The 17,717-nt window shown below is 37.6% G+C and overlaps 1 protein-coding gene across 11 annotated transcripts in view; it reads left to right on the forward strand.

Moving 5' to 3' along the window:
• Positions 1-17,717, forward strand: part of MYO3B (myosin IIIB) — a 209,054-nt gene that overhangs the window by 95,047 nt on the left and 96,290 nt on the right. For 10 of the 11 annotated variants that reach the window (XR_010072054.1, XM_063341942.1, XM_063341945.1 and 7 more), the window contains 13 exons: positions 4,133-4,229; positions 5,120-5,236; positions 6,097-6,201; positions 8,852-8,935; positions 9,621-9,823; positions 10,195-10,293; positions 10,893-11,007; positions 11,390-11,516; positions 11,659-11,869; positions 13,290-13,437; positions 13,679-13,832; positions 15,805-15,893; positions 17,368-17,497. Coding sequence is in view for 9 of the 11 variants with exons in the window: in XM_063341942.1 (XP_063198012.1) it covers positions 4,133-4,229; positions 5,120-5,236; positions 6,097-6,201; positions 8,852-8,935; positions 9,621-9,823; positions 10,195-10,293; positions 10,893-11,007; positions 11,390-11,516; positions 11,659-11,869; positions 13,290-13,437; positions 13,679-13,832; positions 15,805-15,893; positions 17,368-17,497 (1,679 nt within the window). In the remaining 2 variants the exon portion in view is untranslated. Of the gene's footprint in view, positions 1-4,132; positions 4,230-5,119; positions 5,237-6,096; positions 6,202-8,851; positions 8,936-9,620; positions 9,824-10,194; positions 10,294-10,892; positions 11,008-11,389; positions 11,517-11,658; positions 11,870-13,289; positions 13,438-13,678; positions 13,833-15,804; positions 15,894-17,367; positions 17,498-17,717 lie in introns of those variants that run through there. The other variant, XM_063341952.1, reaches the window with a different exon arrangement.

Below are 17,717 nucleotides of genomic sequence, written 5' to 3' on the forward strand. Positions count from 1 at the left end.
GGATGAGACTACAGTAGCTTGGCAGCTTCCCGCTTCTTATTAGCCAGCTGGATTACAGCAGCAGTCCATCCAATAAAGTAATTCTTACAACCAGATATCAAGCTTCTATGCCAGCTCACATTTAGTTTTGAAAGCAATTAACTGCAAGGAACTTGATTGCATCCAGCCACTAATTTCCTTTGGACTCAGAGATAATACCAGAAACAGAACCAGAAGTGGTTCTCTGATGCTGTACGCAATGTAATTTAATGCAATTCTTCTAGCCTTCATCTACAAGAATATTAGGCAACTGTGTTAAAAACTTTTTTTATAATTTTTTTAAACCACAAAGCTACTGTAGCCCCTCCCAAGTGATCTTTGGTCTGATTATTTTGTATATGGTTTTACTGGAGGTTGCACAGATTTTCATTATAGTTGCAGCATTTATACTGTAATTAAGGCTGTGTCAGTGTTTCTATTATGACCTTGCTTCAACAAATTTCTCCAGGCTGAAACTTGATGTACAGGAGCAGAATTCACTCTGCGATGCACAGAGAGCCGGCTGTTTCTCTGTGTGGCAGTAGCAGACTCTCTTTTTTCTTTCTCATTGTGTTGAGTATTTTTCACGTCAGTCTCAGTTTGGGTGCAATTCATTTTAAAATTGGTAATAATATAAGGAATAACAAGTACAGAAACAGTTTTTTCCCGTGTGAGTCCTAGAAAAAAAAGCAGTAAACATAAATGCTTAACTGCACCAAGAGGCCAAGGTAAAGGCAGTCATAAAAGAACGTTAGGGGTGGAGGGGAGAGAGATCAGAGAGGAAGCTTCGCAATCAACATGAAAGTTCTTGGTCTGTGCTGCTTTCTTCCTCAGGTTGGACCTGCCAGCAAGATGACTTTTCAATCTAGAAGTCTGTGTGGTCCACCTAGCTTTTCCTTCCCATCCTCAGCTTTATAGCAGGGTCATGTGAGCATATAGCTCTTTACAGTGCATTTCTATTTCTATGGCTGGTGTCTAGTACAGAAAGACGTTATTTTCTTTCAAACTCCATCTTCCCCACAAGTAGAATAAATTAATGCTTCCCACCCTCTTAATGAAGCTGTTCTCCCGAGGGAGAAATGCTTCTCGCCTTTTGCTCCTTCTCCAAAATCCAAGAAAACTCTGCCCCTTCCAGCTATTCCTGCCTGATGAAAAGGCAAAGGGAAGGTGCTTGGGAAGGTGCTTAGGAAGGTGCTTCTATCCTTAGGAAGGATAGAAGCTTTTTCAACAGACAGTGCTTGTCACTAAAATGCTGGAATAAATCTAATGGTGCTCTTCAGGTTTGATAAGGTTAGGTTCCTTGAGTGACTGGCCGTTTACGCCACTTCTTTAGTCAGTGACGAGACTACATCCTCCAGGGGATGATTGAGAACATTGCTGGAACCTTAAGGCAAATAACCTAACACCTTTGATTTTCCTTTTGCTTAGAATTTGTACATTTTATCAGAAAGGAAGGGTAATAGAAAAAATGGCTGATAATTCTACTTTCTATGCAACAGTTATTTCCCAAATTAAGAGCATTTTCTTCTGCTTTTTAAGTTTGGGTTTTTTTAATATATATATATATTTTAAAAGCAGATTGTATTTCTGCTGTAAAATTGTGGAAATAGTTAAAGGTTACTGTCTGTATGCTTCCCACTCTGTCAATGTATCTGCAGGACATAGGGTCAGTAGAAAACTGATAAGGCCAGCAGGAGATTTGAAGCTAATGTGATGTTATGCTCCTAATATCCTCTTCCTAATCATGTACTTAGGAAAATGAGTTAAGCACAAGAAAATATGTGCACAAAGGTATACATGTTTTACTTACACTTGACTAAGACCAGTTTCCTTAGTTATTTATTTACATAGTGTTAAAAAACCGGAAAAACTTCCCAATAAAAAAAAATTGATTCATTTATCACTTAAGGAGAAGAAACAGCAGGAGTTTAATACACAATCAGGTAACAGATTAGTTTACAAAGCCATTCTGCAATTAGAGATGCTTAGGTTTGAATGTGCCCTCCTTCCCCCTCCTCCCTGCACCTCTCTGGTAGATACATCCGTACTTGCAGCTTGTTGCAGTTTAATATTGTGGCTGTGATGGTTTGCTCCAGGAAGAAAAAGCTTCACAGATGAGCTATGTTAGCTATAATGTCTAGCCATCGCTTTATTAGTTACATCTCCGTGAAGTAAAGTGACTGTGAAAATATTTGCTTCATTTGTAGACTGAGGGGTGCTCCCATCTCAAATTGATTTGCATTATTTGCAACAGCATTTTTGTCTGCAGTGAAGTAAGGGGTTGAATTCTGGTTTGAAGTTGAAACAACAATTAGTAAAAACAGCAGTACATTAGGCCACTTACACACATTTCTACTTCTTTGAGGATCTGGCTTGTCAGCAAAATGTAATGTTCTTGAATATAATGACTGCTTTAAAAAAAAAGGCCAAAAAGAACCCACAACCCACCACCTAATCAAAGATCTGAAAATGGAAAATTTAAGTGAGTTGAACGAATTCACATGATCTTCATGCTGCCCACTGGAAATAATACCCACTGTAACAATTTTTCTTTCATAGCTTCTTGTTTGTGTTCTCCTTCTTTCATTTCTTCATATGTACAACATCAAGCAAACGACCATCTCCGGGAATGTAAAATGTAAGTGGGGGACTGTCAGCAAAACCTGCTGTGTTCCTGCCATTTTATTTCCTAGCTGACAAAACAGTTTGCACAGTTGTATTTAGTTACAATTCAAATAAACCATTACAGAGTAGTTTTCTAGAACTCACAGAGTAGACAAAAGGAAATTAGGAAAATGAATAAAAATAGACATAAAAAAATTAGGTTCTTTAAATGTGATTCACAATTATCAGTGAAGCTGTACTCATAGCTAACACTTCTCCTCCCTCTTTGTTAGAGGCTTTCTATGCAATAATTCTTCTGATGATACGATAGCTCTCGGATATGAAAACATTCTCTTTACTGAATGAAAGCTGACTAGGTTCAAAGGGAGAAGTGTACATAAAAGGGAAAAAAGCAAAAGCCTCAATGCTCATTTTTGAAACAGAATTCCATGAGTATATGAAGATATGGTTAAAGCAAAAAAGACCTGCTGCATCTTAATATTAATCTTCAACATTAGAGATGAACAGTGTTTCGTGCGAAGTCACGGAACCGTTCTGTTAGTGCTTGATGTAATATTTAGTGTTGTTTCAGGATGTGTGATCATGTGGTTCCTACTTTCGACATGGCAACCAGTGCAGAAACAGTCTGTCAGGGACTGTCATTGAGGATCAATGCTAAATGTTACTCAGCAGGATGCAGACTGTATCTCGGTGGGTGTCCTCCTACTATGCTTTGATTATGTTTGTTGTAAAGAAAAGCCTGGTTGTGCTTACAGCATTCATATTTCACCCCCTCTGTGGAAGACATATTACAGCCTCTTGATTTGTCCCTGTTTCAACAAGATGTGTTGTTTAAAAACATATACACAGCACTTTCAAAGATTCCTTCAGTATAATCTGATTATAAAGGGGTTATGCGACAGTTTGTCTCTGCTGCTTATTGTGTGTCTTAAATCGCTGAGGACAAGCTGACTGAACATCCATACGATTTAGAGTCTGATGGCAGCTGTAGTTCAAAAATGTTGTTTTGGGGCAGATCTAGGGTCATCTGAGGAGGCGCTTTGGCATACACCAAGGTAACAGAAGGATTTTATACTACTTACTGCTTCTTGTAACTTTGTTAGATGACAGTACTATAGGCTGGGTATGTGGGGGCAAGATTTAATTAAGCAGAGTGGTAGTTTATTAAGTTAGAGCAGGAAGGGAAGGGAAAAGAGGGAGAATTTTTACTGTGTGAGCGGGGAGTAGTAAGCCTACAGATAAATCTTTCTCTCTGAGCATTGATAACTAGATAGGCTTATATACTGTGAAAGAGAAAACAGATATTACACTGGACAGCAAGCTGACCTATTGCTTTTATAAAAGGATATTTCAAGCACAAATGTGTATTTCCGAGAGTGTGTCTGTGCTTTCTGCGTGGCAAAACCACTCAGCCGTGACTTCCCATTGCCTCTTAATGTTTGCTGTCTTCGATACGGTTTTATAACACTCTTTACTAACAAACTTCCAGGCATGAACGAATACATACTAGAAGACCTTACCATGTGGATGGAGCTGACAAGTACTCTCTAGATGACGATCTGGTAAATCTAGAAGTTCTCGATGAGGTACTGTATAGTCTGAGTAGCAGTTTCTGACAATTGTGCCTCACATTTTGCTCGTTTCTGCTTTTTAGGCTTCTTTTAACAGAATGAGAAGAGTTCCTTCTTGCAAGCTTTTGTCTCACCATGGCAAAGGAATTGTCACGTGACTGATCTGCTATCATCTCTTCGTTAATATTCTATATAGTGACATAAAAGCAGTAGCAGTGAATCCTATTATGTGGAAGAATTTAATTATGAGTGATGGTAGTTGAAATTATTTTGTGAGTTTCATGAAATGTGAAGTTTAGTCATGAAGATCTAGATTTAAGTGATTTTCACTAAAAATGATGAACTTATATAGAGTAATATGGTATCTACAGCCTCTGGATAAAAAGTGATAAAACAATATTAGTTGCATATTTCACTATATCGCCTATATGCAGAGTATCTGTAAATTTTTGTTTTGGTGATCCTTAATTTGCATGCCAGCAAGAAGAAGACATAATACTAAATTGTGCTAGTGTCCTGTTTAAAACAGTCTCTTACTACCACTTAAAATTCAATCCTTGAAAAATTATTATCCTTGTTTCATGGCCAAATAAAAAATTAAATGGAAATGTACTATGAAGTGCAGCAATAATGTGCCTGGCCATTTTGTCTTCAGAAGGTTTGCTTCTCAGGCTGGTGTAACCAAACATGTACTAATCTGGAAATAGGAGTTGCCATTTAACTTAGATTTATGGCATTAGCAAGAATTGTCAAGTATTTGTTTGGATTTGTGGTGTCGGCAGTTGAAAAATAATTAATAACATTTATAATAAGTATTTCTTAATCGGTGTTCTCAGTATATTTACAAAAATCTTCCTAACTCGGAAGATACTGTTTAACTGTCAAACTTTTTGTAATCTTCTCAGGATACAATTATCCATCAGCTGCAGAAACGCTATGCTGACTTACAGATTTATACTTATGTTGGAGACATTTTAATAGCCTTAAACCCCTTCCAGAATCTCAGCATTTATTCTCCCCAGGTAAGAGAGATTCCAAGCTGTGGACAGTACTCACTTTATGTTTTCTATTAACACCACTGACTGAAATACTTAAGTGATGTTGGAAGCTAGGAGCACAGACTAAACCCCAGCCTTTTCTTCTTCCAGACAAGCAGGGCTACAATTTTATTTATTTATTTATTTAAAATTCAGTCTCATTTGATTTCATTCCTTTCTGCTTGGTGGCACAAATTCCCCAGGAGGGATGAGAATTACCCAGCCACAGCTGTGCCTCTTGTCTGGCATTTAGGGCTGTCTTCTGGGAAACAGAAGCCGTTATACGAACCTCCTCATGATGAGGCTGTTGCTTCCTGAAGAATTGCTTTGACCATTGGGTTATTACAAGTCCTGTGCCATCAGCTGCTGCTTAAAAGAAACAAGTTAATCAAATGCTGTAAAGATAGAAGTAGCTTGACTCCCTACAAATATGAAGGGAGATGGAGCCATAGATCTTAGTCTCCATGGGTGCCTAAATCAGGGTTGCAGGTAGAGGGGCCAGATTTCAGATTCACTGTTATCTTTGAAATTTCTTTTGTATAGGTTGGGTATTTCCTTGGTTGAATGCTTGTGTTTGAAATGTTGTTCCTTGTGATACAGTTCTCTTCACTGGCTCGTGTGGGAAACATCGGAGTGCATTTTAGGTGTTGTAATCTGTATTCTAGAAGTTGGGCAGTGCCAAGAATTACCACTCTTCTTCCAGGTGATTCAGTGGAGATTCTGTAGTAAAACAGGCAGCTACTTTCTGTTGAACAGGCAGAAGATAGTCACTATCCTCTTGCCAGTTCTTAATTATGTAGCTAATTTCCATATCTTGACTACTGTGCTTTCTTTTTTAAATTTAGTTTTCCAAGCTTTACCATGGTGTGAAGCGTTCATCAAATCCTCCCCACATATTTGCTTCTGCAGATGCTGCCTACCAAAGTATGGTTACATTCAGCAAAGATCAGGTAAGAATCTGATCATTTTGCTTTAGATACTAATCATACTGCCACTATACTACATGGCTATGGCTAATATTCTGTTGTGTCATACTTTGGGAAATTTTTTTTCTTTAAACCTTTTATTCCTACATGAGGAAAACCAGAGTAGAAATCTAGTCAGATTTGGGAATTCTGAAGAGGATACAGTGACATAAAAGACATTAAAAGGTCAAATAAGATGATAGGGTAACCTGACCAATCTAGTTTACTGGACCACCATGAAGTCCTGGCATTTGACACCAGCTGCAGAATGTTGCCTGCACGCTCTGATTCTAGCCTGTCTTGCACGAGGTATTGTAATAATTTACACCTGTGAAAAACAGGAGGGTCTCAGCGCCATAGCAGATTAACAGAATCTGAACCACTTTTCTGTGACACAATGATACGACACAATGGATAATCAATTCCTTTAACTACAAGTCACAAAAAGTAGGAACCATTCAGTAATTTTTTAAGTAAAACATATTAAGGATAGGTCTATATAAATGTAATAAGGACACAAATCCAATTCTATAGCAATGATTTTAATGAGAATGAAAGACCATGCTCTAGAAGCTAGATTTCTTTTTATTACATTCTTAAGATTGTAACTTTGTACTCTCTAATTTGATGTGCTGTATGTACATGAATATTGGGGGCTAATAATTATTTTTATTTATAAAATCCTTCTGATTTTACCCTGCACATTACACAATAATTCATAGAAAATGCTTTTTTAAAAATCACAAAAGCAGAATAAAATAAGTCTGCAATCAGAAAATACCAAGCAAAGAAGGAGATAAAAGGAGTTCTACTGAGTACGTAGAAGTACACTGGCCTGAGAGATGGCTAGTACTTCTATAATGGCTTAGATGCTCTTTCATGGAGGCATTAAACAAAACAAGTACTCAGTAGAAAAAGTTATGTGAGAACTTGTTATCTGGGGAAAAAAATTAGTTTTGACGTTAGCCAGTCAGGCTAACTTTGTACATCTTTAATATTATATGTTTCATACCCATTTAGGAAGTGATTTGGATTTAGATCTAAATCAGTTTCTTATTTTCTGTTTGCAAAGGATTACAAGAGCATGTTTATCTCCATTACCTGGCGAATGTTATGTTTGATATTCAGGTAAAGGTGCATTAGGTAAACACTGTAGCCTGATCAGAAATGTATTCATTCTGTTTGTTTTATCCATTGAGCTTTCCCTTATATTTTCCTGTGAAGCCTGAAAATTGACTCCCGCTCTAACATTTCTCCTGAAGCTGAAATCCAGTTCTGGCCAATTCTACAAGAGTTTTAGGAGTTCTACAAGAACTCATGGGCTTTAATCGTATGAATTGTTGTACATGACTTCTCTAGTCACATAAAGACAATTAAGTTAGGTATCATGACCCAACGATGGATTAACAGGATTATCTATTTCCAAGAAGAACAAAAATACCCAAGAAGCAGCAAATGAATGAGCCAGAAATGTCATATTGCACACATTATTTAGAGTCAACCCTTGCAGCTGCTCTCAGACACCACAAGACACCAGTACAGAATGGCTACACCTTTCCAACCTTTTCACAAAGCTCAGTTCTATATGAAGTGTCATTGCATCAAGTATTTTAGGACCTTGTATCTTCCCCCAGCCAAGAATCATTGTTCACAGTGTGGTACAAATAATTTTCAGGTGTTTGCATAAAACCACTTGAATCTTTGCAGCTCCTCAGTGTTAACATTTTAATTATATGTCATTTGATACTGCACCTTGAGAAGACTAATATTTGTACTGGTGATCTGTAGAACACACGAAAAATGGAAAAATAATACATGTTGTTAGAACTCTTACATGCCATGACCTGAGTGTTAACGCTTCAGTGTTCAGGTGTGAACTGGCCTTCTACTTCCATCTTGTCCATGAAGCATAACAGCAGAGAGGATGGATACCAAGTGATTTAGACCATTTCAGTTAATGCCTGAATCTGGAAGCCATTAGGAGAGCCTATAAAATACCATGTGTTAAGGACTGCTGACTCAGGAAGAAGATGGATATGTTCTTCCAGAATCATCCAATAAACAGATGCCTATTTATCTGAAATGTTTAGATGCTAATTTGTTCTTCTAGCTTGAATATCAGTGTCACCTACAGAATCTATCTGCACAGCAGCAATTATTTAAGATTATTTTTAAAGCCGGGAGCAGGCTTTTGATCAGTGTATTAAATAGAGTTGTACCCTGTGTTTCAGGGTTAATTCATGTGAATTCAATGCAGTGAGCTCAGATGCACTGGTGAATTATGTCATCAACTGAGCTGTGGCAGTTTTCTGAGTTTTAAGCGTTTGAAACAAGCTATGTATGTGCATAGCGTGTCTTTAGCCTATAGTCGTGGTCACTTGTTTATGTGTCAGTCACTGCTTCGCACATATACAGGTTGCTATCAGGCATTGCAAGACACATTTTAGTAATCTAGGGAATGAATTATTACACTGAGCCTTTGCTGATCTTTCCTTTCAGAAGGGAGTTGAGAGAGTAGACCCTTAAAATAACTTGTAGTCTTGGTACTAAACATTAAATAACAGATAGGAGCAGTAATAGCTGAAATCGCCGTGTGGTGAGCTGTGCACTTAACTGTTTTGTTTTGTGTGTTCAGTGCATTATCATCAGTGGGGAAAGTGGCGCTGGAAAGACAGAAAGTGCCCATCTGATCGTCCAACATTTGACCTTCTTGGGAAAGGTATTTCTTAACCACTCATGTAAAACTATGAATAAATCCTCCCAACCCCACCCTCAATTTCCACTTTATTTAATCTTTAATACTTAAAACTGTTCATGTGAATTGCCCCACTTGAGTTAGGGATGGGGTAATCATGCATGTAAGAGTATTGCATTAAGATACTAGAGTATGACCCACAACAAACCATTCAGCATTTTTTTTTAAAGACAAGGCTCCAGATCCCTAGTGTTCAATTCCTGTAGTTATCTACAGTGTTTATCACATATACCATTGTTCTTTTATACAATAAAGAATGACAGATCTTGCTATGGCTGTAATCTTAGAATCATATACATTTAAATGTTACGAGTAATGCTGTTAGTGCAAAATGATGGGAAAATGAAGTGTATAAGGTTAACCTTAAGTAGATGTGTTTAGTTTTTGATGGGTTTTGTACTATAACTAATTCTGTGAGACCTCAGAGGCAGAAAAGTTGGAGAGAGGGAAGAATCTGTTTTTTCCTACGTGGGGGACACTTCCTCATCAATTTATTGTCCCTGTTGTTGTATAAGTAGAAAGGTTAATGCAGTATCTAAGTCCATACAAGCATGAGAAAGGGATGCTATGCTTCTGAAGCAAGAATTGGATTGTGGGTAAGCAATATATAATTTTAATGGTCCTTCTGATCTGTATCTGTTCTGTCAAGGCCAATAACCGTGCTTTGCGTGAGAAAATTCTTCAGGTGAATCCTCTGGTTGAAGCATTTGGCAACGCCTGCACTGCCATCAACGACAACTCAAGTCGCTTTGGAAAATATCTGGAAATGATGTTTACACCCACAGGAGCTGTAATGGGGGCAAAGATTTCTGAATATCTACTTGAAAAATCAAGGGTCATAAAACAGGCTGTGTATGTATATTAATTGTCTGTCCTTTCACATTTATGTAATGTTTGAATTCTGTTTAAGTCTCCAAAATTCTTTATTTTAGGTGCTTTCTTCTCTTCTGCAAAAGCAGTGATCCTTTGTACAGTCTATGATGACAAGAATAGTCAGTTAGATTCTTTTTGAGTTGAAGTCAGAGCTGCTCCATTCGCTGGAGAAATATTGTGGTTGGCTGGGGTTTCTGTGTTTCGCAGTTGCTGATCCTACACCGTTAAAACAAGTGGAAGATTTGCTACCTACTTCAGTGAGCTCATGATAAGAACTTCTACTTTTACATTGTACAAGATACCACAAGAATAAACATACGTGCTTTAAAAGGATACTTTTTTTTTTCCAGGGGAGAGAAAAATTTCCATATATTTTATTATATTTATGCGGGCCTTTATCATCAGAAGAAACTTTCTGAATATAGACTTCCTGATAAAAAGCCTCCTAGGTAACTATCACTCTTTTAACTGCTCCTTGTAATTAGCTACTGATCAGCTCTTGCTTTCAGTATGATGCCTTAAAATCTCTCTTAATCTTTCTCCATCCCTTAAGGATCTTTTTTAATCCTACCAAGCAAAGAAGAGGATGGACAATAAGGCATTACGTTATTTGTATTTGTTTGAGAACTTGAACTATTGAAAGAGGAGGAGGAAGAATCAAGCTTATTATTATATAGAAATTCTGTCATACTTTCAAATGAGGACAGTTACCTTATGATTTCTTACTGTAATGCTTCAGTAAGAACCCAGAACATGCTTTGGAGTTGTGTTTTTTTAATTGGTATTTGTACTGTGGGTGCATCTGATCTGTATAGGGTGAGGAGATGTGCATGAGATGTTGGTAACACTATAATAGATACTAACAAAAAATAAGCGAAAGTTAGTGCAACAGAAATGAAAACTGCTTATGAATTAGCAACAAAATATATAATGAGAAGATGTTGAAGTAAATATTCTTTCAAGTTACTGAGGTACTTGTATTGAAGTCACTGGAGGTTGTGCTGGCATATCTGCTAGTATGGTGCTTTCTTTCTCCCACTCTATTTAGATATATTGATAATGAAACTGGAAGAGTAATGCATGATATTGTTACTAAAGATTCCTATGGAAGACAGTTTGAAGCGATTCAGCATTGCTTTAGGATTATAGGATTCACTGATGAGGTAAGAGATACAATTGCTAAACCATTGTTGACCTTCTTTATAAAAACCACCTCAATGCACAGGCTGCCGTTTGATTTTGTGGATACATACCTGTGCCACAGAATCTCTCTTATGCCAAAAAAGAACCGTGAAAGCATATCCACACACTCAGAAGCCAAGACCAGCCTGAGGTCTCAGTTGGTACTCAGGCAGGTCCATTCACAATTCTATATCACACTGTATTCTGTATCAATAGGAGCTTACTTGAATTTGTAGAACTTGGTCTCAGAGCAAGCTACAAGCTTTAATAGCCATTCCGGTGCCCACCTTTTTGTTTCATAGCCTAAATATGGTTATATATCTGATTGGATTCCTTAAAAGTGCTTCTTGTCATCTTTTACAGGAAGTGTACTCAGTGTACAGAATTCTGACTGGAATCTTAAATACTGGAAATATTGAGTTTGCTGCCATTTCTTCACAACACCAAACAGACAAAAGTGAGGTTCCCAACCCAGAAGCCTTAGATAATGGTAAATACAGTTTGACATTGTCAGTTCTCTAAATGCAACTTGACTGTATTTGTGAAAATCTCTAAGTCGTGGTAACAGGTGGGCAATGCTGGTGATTTCTGCTGCATAATCAGTTCTGTATCTTTTTTCCACTGTCTTTTAGCTGCTGCATTACTAAGTATTGGGTCAGAAGAACTTCAAGAGGCCCTAACCTCCCACTGTGTTGTGACTCGAGGGGAGACCATTATCCGAACAAACACCGTGGACAAAGCAGCTGACGTGCGAGATGCAATGTCTAAAGCACTTTATGGACGGCTCTTCAGCTGGATTGTAAATCGTATTAATACGCTACTTCAGCCAGATAAAAATATATGGCAAGTTACACATCCTTGAATCATGTGTATTTGCTGTGCATATGTCTTTGATGGGTTCATCCATTTGTATATTTTTGATTTTGCGGAAAGGGTGCTGTGTTTATTTTGGCTAAGGCTTCAAAATGGCTTCTGTGCTATGATACTGAATTCCAATTCCAGGACATTAACCCCAACATTTTCAAAGAGCCGAATTGAATTTAGCTACTGAAATCAATGGAAATTGGGTGTTGAAAATGCTGTACAATTGTTTAAAAAGATGCTTCTTATGTAATGAACATTAAAATCATACCAAAGGCTGGTTAATTAGTGGAGTACACTGAAAAACTTCAGTATGTATTCACAGTCCTTACAGTCCTTCTGCTTTTGCAAGCTAGTAATAAGTATAGATCTCGAATTATTATTGTGCTACTACTTTAGATGTAAGTGATGATTTTGTATTTTTCATAATTACAGAAATGTTCACATTGTGCATCCTTATGAATTCATTGCCAGGTACTGATCTGGCTGCTTTGATCTTTTCAAGAAGTTGTAGAGATTTTTAGAAACAAGAGAACCCCTTAGGTGATGTGAAAACGTCTCTGATCTGAGATCTCTGCTTGGCACTTCAGTATATCATATAGACATGTCCTCAGCCATACTTGCCGTTCTAGTGGTGACTCTGGTATGAGTATACTTGAGCCAGCACGTGGGCTCTTAACAGTCCAGCTTGTAGCAGCAGCAGGCTTAGTAATTACCCTTCTGACCAAGTATAGCAAAAACACATCTACCTGGAGGAGCAGACAATAGATTTTATTTGGGATGTGCCTATTGAAACCACTTGTTTTAATATGGATGCTAAGTGTCTGTTACTATACCTATTTTTCTCCTGCCTTCTTCATGGAAATTTGCAAGAAGCAAGTGAAAAACTAAAGTGTTAACAATGCTGAACAAATAAATGCTTATAAATACTTAAAGGGTGGGTGTCAGGAGGATGGGGCCAGGCTCTTTTCAGTGGTGCCCAGAGACAGGACAACAGGTAACGGGCACAAACTTGAACATAGGAAATTCCATCTCAACATGAGGAGGAACTTCTTTACTGTGAGGGTGGCTGAGCCCTGGCACAGGCTGCCCAGAGAGGTGGTGGAGTCTCCATCTCTGGAGACATTCCAAACCCCCCTGGAAGCGTTCCTGTGCAACCTGCTCTGGGTGACCCTGCTCTAGGAGGGGGTTGGACTGGATGATCTCCAGAGGTCCCTTCCAACCCCTGCCATTCTGTGATTCTGTTATTCTGTGAAATGCGCAAGTTGTCTTAGGTGCAAGCACCCTTTTTTCTCCTCTCTTGCAGCAGATTGAATTGATTATGCAATCTTGGTTACTGTGCTTATTTTTATTTTAACTTGGTGCTGCCCATGATGAATTTTGTTTATATTTTCACATGCAGCAATGCTGAAAATGGGATGAATGTTGGCATACTAGACATATTCGGATTTGAGAACTTCGCAAGAAATTCCTTTGAACAGCTGTGCATAAATATTGCTAATGAACAGATCCAGTTTTATTTCAATCAACATATCTTTGCACTTGAGCAGGTAAATTCAACTCTGGTGAGGACTAGTTGAATCACCTGTCCTGAACCATAGATCGTGTTCAGGAGTACATTATGCGTATAAAATGGGTATGTGATTTAAATGCAAGACAAGACATCTTTCAGTTGAAGTTTTGTAAGTGATGTTATTGGGGCCTATGGAGTATTGCTGTGCATCATAAATGTCCTGGTGATGATGTTGCTTTTACTGGTTCAATATTAAAACTGTGCTGGCGACTTTGTAGATGGAATATCAGAGTGAGGGAATTGATGCTACGACAGTGGAGTATGAGGACAACCGTCCACTTCTAGATATGTTCCTCCAGAAACCCATGGGTCTTCTGTCTCTACTAGATGAAGAAAGTCGATTTCCTCAGGCAACAGACCTAACTTTAGTTGGTATGTGCAAGCAAAAATTCTGGGAAATAACAAATATATTTTGAGAGGGCGGAATGGCATCTTTACACAAGTTTTACTAGTCTAGTTGTCCTGCTGAGTCTGTGCCAACTCTCTTTAATATTTTAAGTATATTTTTCATTGTGCTTCATCATTTTTCTCTGCTTATGCATTTTCTGTTCTTTCTATATTTCAAAAGTTACTTGTATATCAGGTGTCAATGGCTAACTGTCTTTCCAGTGTTATAAGGAAATAACCTGTGTCTTGTCCCTGTATGTGAGGTACATCAAGCAGCATTTATCCCCATTTGCTGAGTTGTTGTAGAATCTCTCAGAATGCTGAGACATTGTAGAATCTTGTGCCTAGGACCACCCTGTGAGCAACATTCGTGTTGAGAGTAAAATTTAGATCTCCCAGGCTCCTAGGCCCATGTTTATCCAATTAGAAAATACTGCTTCACTCCAGATAATCTCATCATAAATAGAAAGTGTGTGTTATTTCTGGTGTGCCATCTGGCTGAATATTTCCCTTCCTTCATGCATATTTTACTTATATTTTAACAAATCTTGGTGCCAACTTTAAAGCGTGCAGCACATGCCATGTTTAAAACTGTTGTCTTGCTTTCGTTTACTAGAGCTACATTTTTTCTTGAGATATGAAACAGAGTTCCAGTTCCTTCAATGGAATGTGCAGCAGAGACTCAAACTGTTAGTCAGAGAAAAATAACAGCTGCCTGTTAAATTGCACGATATATGTACAAGATTTTTCACTTCTGCTAGACTGAGTTGAAACTTGAATTTAGGTCACAGATAGAATGAATGCTATGGTTTCTTCCAGCCCTCATTTGTGTACTAAAGCTGTGTGCCTCCCTGGGGGTCCTATGAACCAGCTAATACTGAATATTGAACTTAGAGTTTCACACCGGCACTTTCCTTGGTCCAGCACTGCTCTGTACACAGTACAGCAGGATCCCCCAAGGAGACAGCAAAGTGGGATAATTTGCCCTCTCCAGATGTGCCAGATAATCATTAATCCCACCACACCGCCACCCACCCCTGCCAAAATTCCAAACGTAGTTCTTTTTGCTCTAAATACAAGCTTGGTTAAATGTTAATAGAAAGAAGAGCCTAACACAAAATATTAATGGATTTTAACATTAGAAAAAACATTTTGATGGTATTTTCTGACCGGTCAACATGACAGAGAATTCTATCAGTTGGTACTGGCCTCAGGTCTCTAGTTGCTTGTTCAGATAAAGAAATACAATAGCAAGTTTTACAGTATCAGCACTAATCTAATTCCAAAATATTAAAGAGCATACAAAATATCACAGGGCATAAAAGACATTTTTCTTAGAAAGTGGTGTTTCTGTTTCTGTCAGCACTTTAGAGGTAGTCACGGGAAACAGAAAGACTCTTTCGTCGAGGTTTTAGATAGAAGCCTCTTTTTCTGTAGAAGTCCAAAGTAAATGAGAGATGATCCCAGCCTGAAGACATTAACATATACTTAAAACATGATGCACAAAGCTAAACAAATGGGGAAAGGAAGATAGGGAACAATACAAATAATAGGCATTTAAGAAAGCAAGATATATGCACAGCTTTGAGTGCACGTAGTTGAAATAAACCCACTCCAACCCCTTTATACACATATAAGCAAATTCATAGCAAAATATGAGAAGTTGTCACACCTTGTCATTGGCCCCTCATAGTTTTCCGTGCAGAGAACCATCCACAAACAGTGGGATGTGAAAGCCAGTCTTACTGGTCTAGTTTAGAATGAGCTGTTCCATTCAGAAGTGGCACCTCGGAAAAAAGTACAGAGAAGCTGGCACACAGCTATTTCTGAGCAATCTGATAATATAAATTGTTATAGTAGTTCTGGCTTCTTGAGCAGTAAACTGTCCCTAATTAGGATGAAGATTTTACTTAGTCACTCTAAGTCACTTATATCAATGTCTCTTCCCAATGTGTAGATAAATTTGAAGATAACTTACGATGCAAATACTTTTGGAGACCAAAAGGAGTAGAACTGTCATTTGGTATTCAGCACTATGCTGGAAAGGTAAGGTCATGCGATTTTTATTTAGTTCAAATAATAGCAGTATGGTCATTATTTGTTTTAGCCAAAGTTTCTGCTTTATGATTTTTTTTATTTTAAGAGACAAAATTATAAAGTTTATGGAAACCTAGAATCTACGATAAAATTTTCATGTGCAGTAGTCCATTTTAGAACCTATCCTTAGGGCTCTTTCAAAAATTGTGTAGACAATAACCACATTTTATTCTGAAAGAAATCTGGCACCAGAAACACCATTATTACAACCATTTCAACAGAGCAACCCTCTGGAGCCCAAACAGGCTGTGCGATTGTTAACATCGTGCGAATGCCACAGTAGTTCTCTGTGTGAGTGTGTATAAGTATACGGATAAAATGCAATGTAAAACAGCGTCTGTAGTAGAACTTAAAATCCTATAGAGAGCATTGGGAAGACTGGAGCTAGCTAGCACAGATGTTTCCTTGTACTCTGCAGCACCTGATTTCTTTTGTTCTCAGCAGTCCATGTGTTACGTTATATGGGGAATAACATTCCAGTTGTTTCACGTGACATGAGCTTTGCCTGTGATTTCAGGTCCAAATCTTTGTTTATATACAAAATCAAAATTAAATAGCTGTGGTTTATATAGTTATCAATGAAGTCTCATCTCTGGCTCATAAGACTTCAAAATTTTAAGATATGTTCTAGTAAACTTGGTCCAGCTTTCTGGCTTGTTAAGAAAAACTGTAAAATTTCACATAGGTTTAATAAATTCTTTGTACCCAAGTGTCCAAGTGATAAAAACACCACTGGCCAGTTCTCTGTGTAAACTCATGGAATTAGGCTAGAGAGGAATATTGCTAGTGATAATAAAACAGATCTAAAAATTACTGCAATTAAAAATAAATAAATAATCAAAAAGCTAAGCAAAATTAACTTATTCTTATATGAATCCAAATAGCCAGGCATTACTTTATAATAAAAACAGTTAAAATAATTGAAATAAATTAATGTTTTGTTTTCCTACTACCATTTTTGAAGCAATGAGAAGCCTATTTTAATGTACCTAGATGTGCAATTTACTCCTGTTCGTCTAGCAGGTCTAGTTATAGATCAACAAATAGATGATGACCACCTGAGCACCATTTCTTATTTCACACGTAAACTGTCAACTTAAGCTTTAATGAGGTATCTCTGTTATATTGCTTCATGCATACCATAGTTTGACATGACAAAGCATAATACAACATGATTTAAGCCATTTAACCCAATTTGATGTGCAGTGACGTGCTATGAATATAGGTGCTGTTTATAGCCAGTTCACATTCTGGAGACGCTGCTGTAGCTGTACACTTTTAAGTGCTTTGCAGGTAATTCATTGGCTTGTCAGAGCCAAAATAACTGGTCTTCTGGTCATTTTGACTGTTCACATTTTAAAGAACATAGTATTTGTTGGGAAACCCTTTTTGGCAACTTTTCTGATTCTGTTTCCCATGCTAGGTATTATATGATGCCTGTGCATTCCTTGAGAAGAACAGAGACACTCTTCCTGCTGACATAGTGGTGGTGTTGCGAACTTCAGAGAACAAACTTCTTCAGCAGCTATTCTCTAGCCCATTAACAAAAACAGGTATTTTCTGCGCAGCTTTGCTAACATTTCAACCTCTTCAGCTACCTACTCCTCTAAAACTCTAGTTGTTCCTGGACAAATTTTTTAAATTCTTTTTCAGCTCTGCTGTTTAAAGTTTCCTCGATATCTAAAATGTTGTGATCGTATTTTTTTTAAATATGTGGACATGAATTACTCTAAAAAAACCAAACAGGGAGCAAGATTCATCCCTTACTCCAGA

This window comes from Chroicocephalus ridibundus, chromosome 7, assembly GCF_963924245.1.
Source record: "Chroicocephalus ridibundus chromosome 7, bChrRid1.1, whole genome shotgun sequence".
In the NCBI taxonomy this organism is placed as follows: Eukaryota; Metazoa; Chordata; class Aves; order Charadriiformes; family Laridae; genus Chroicocephalus; species Chroicocephalus ridibundus.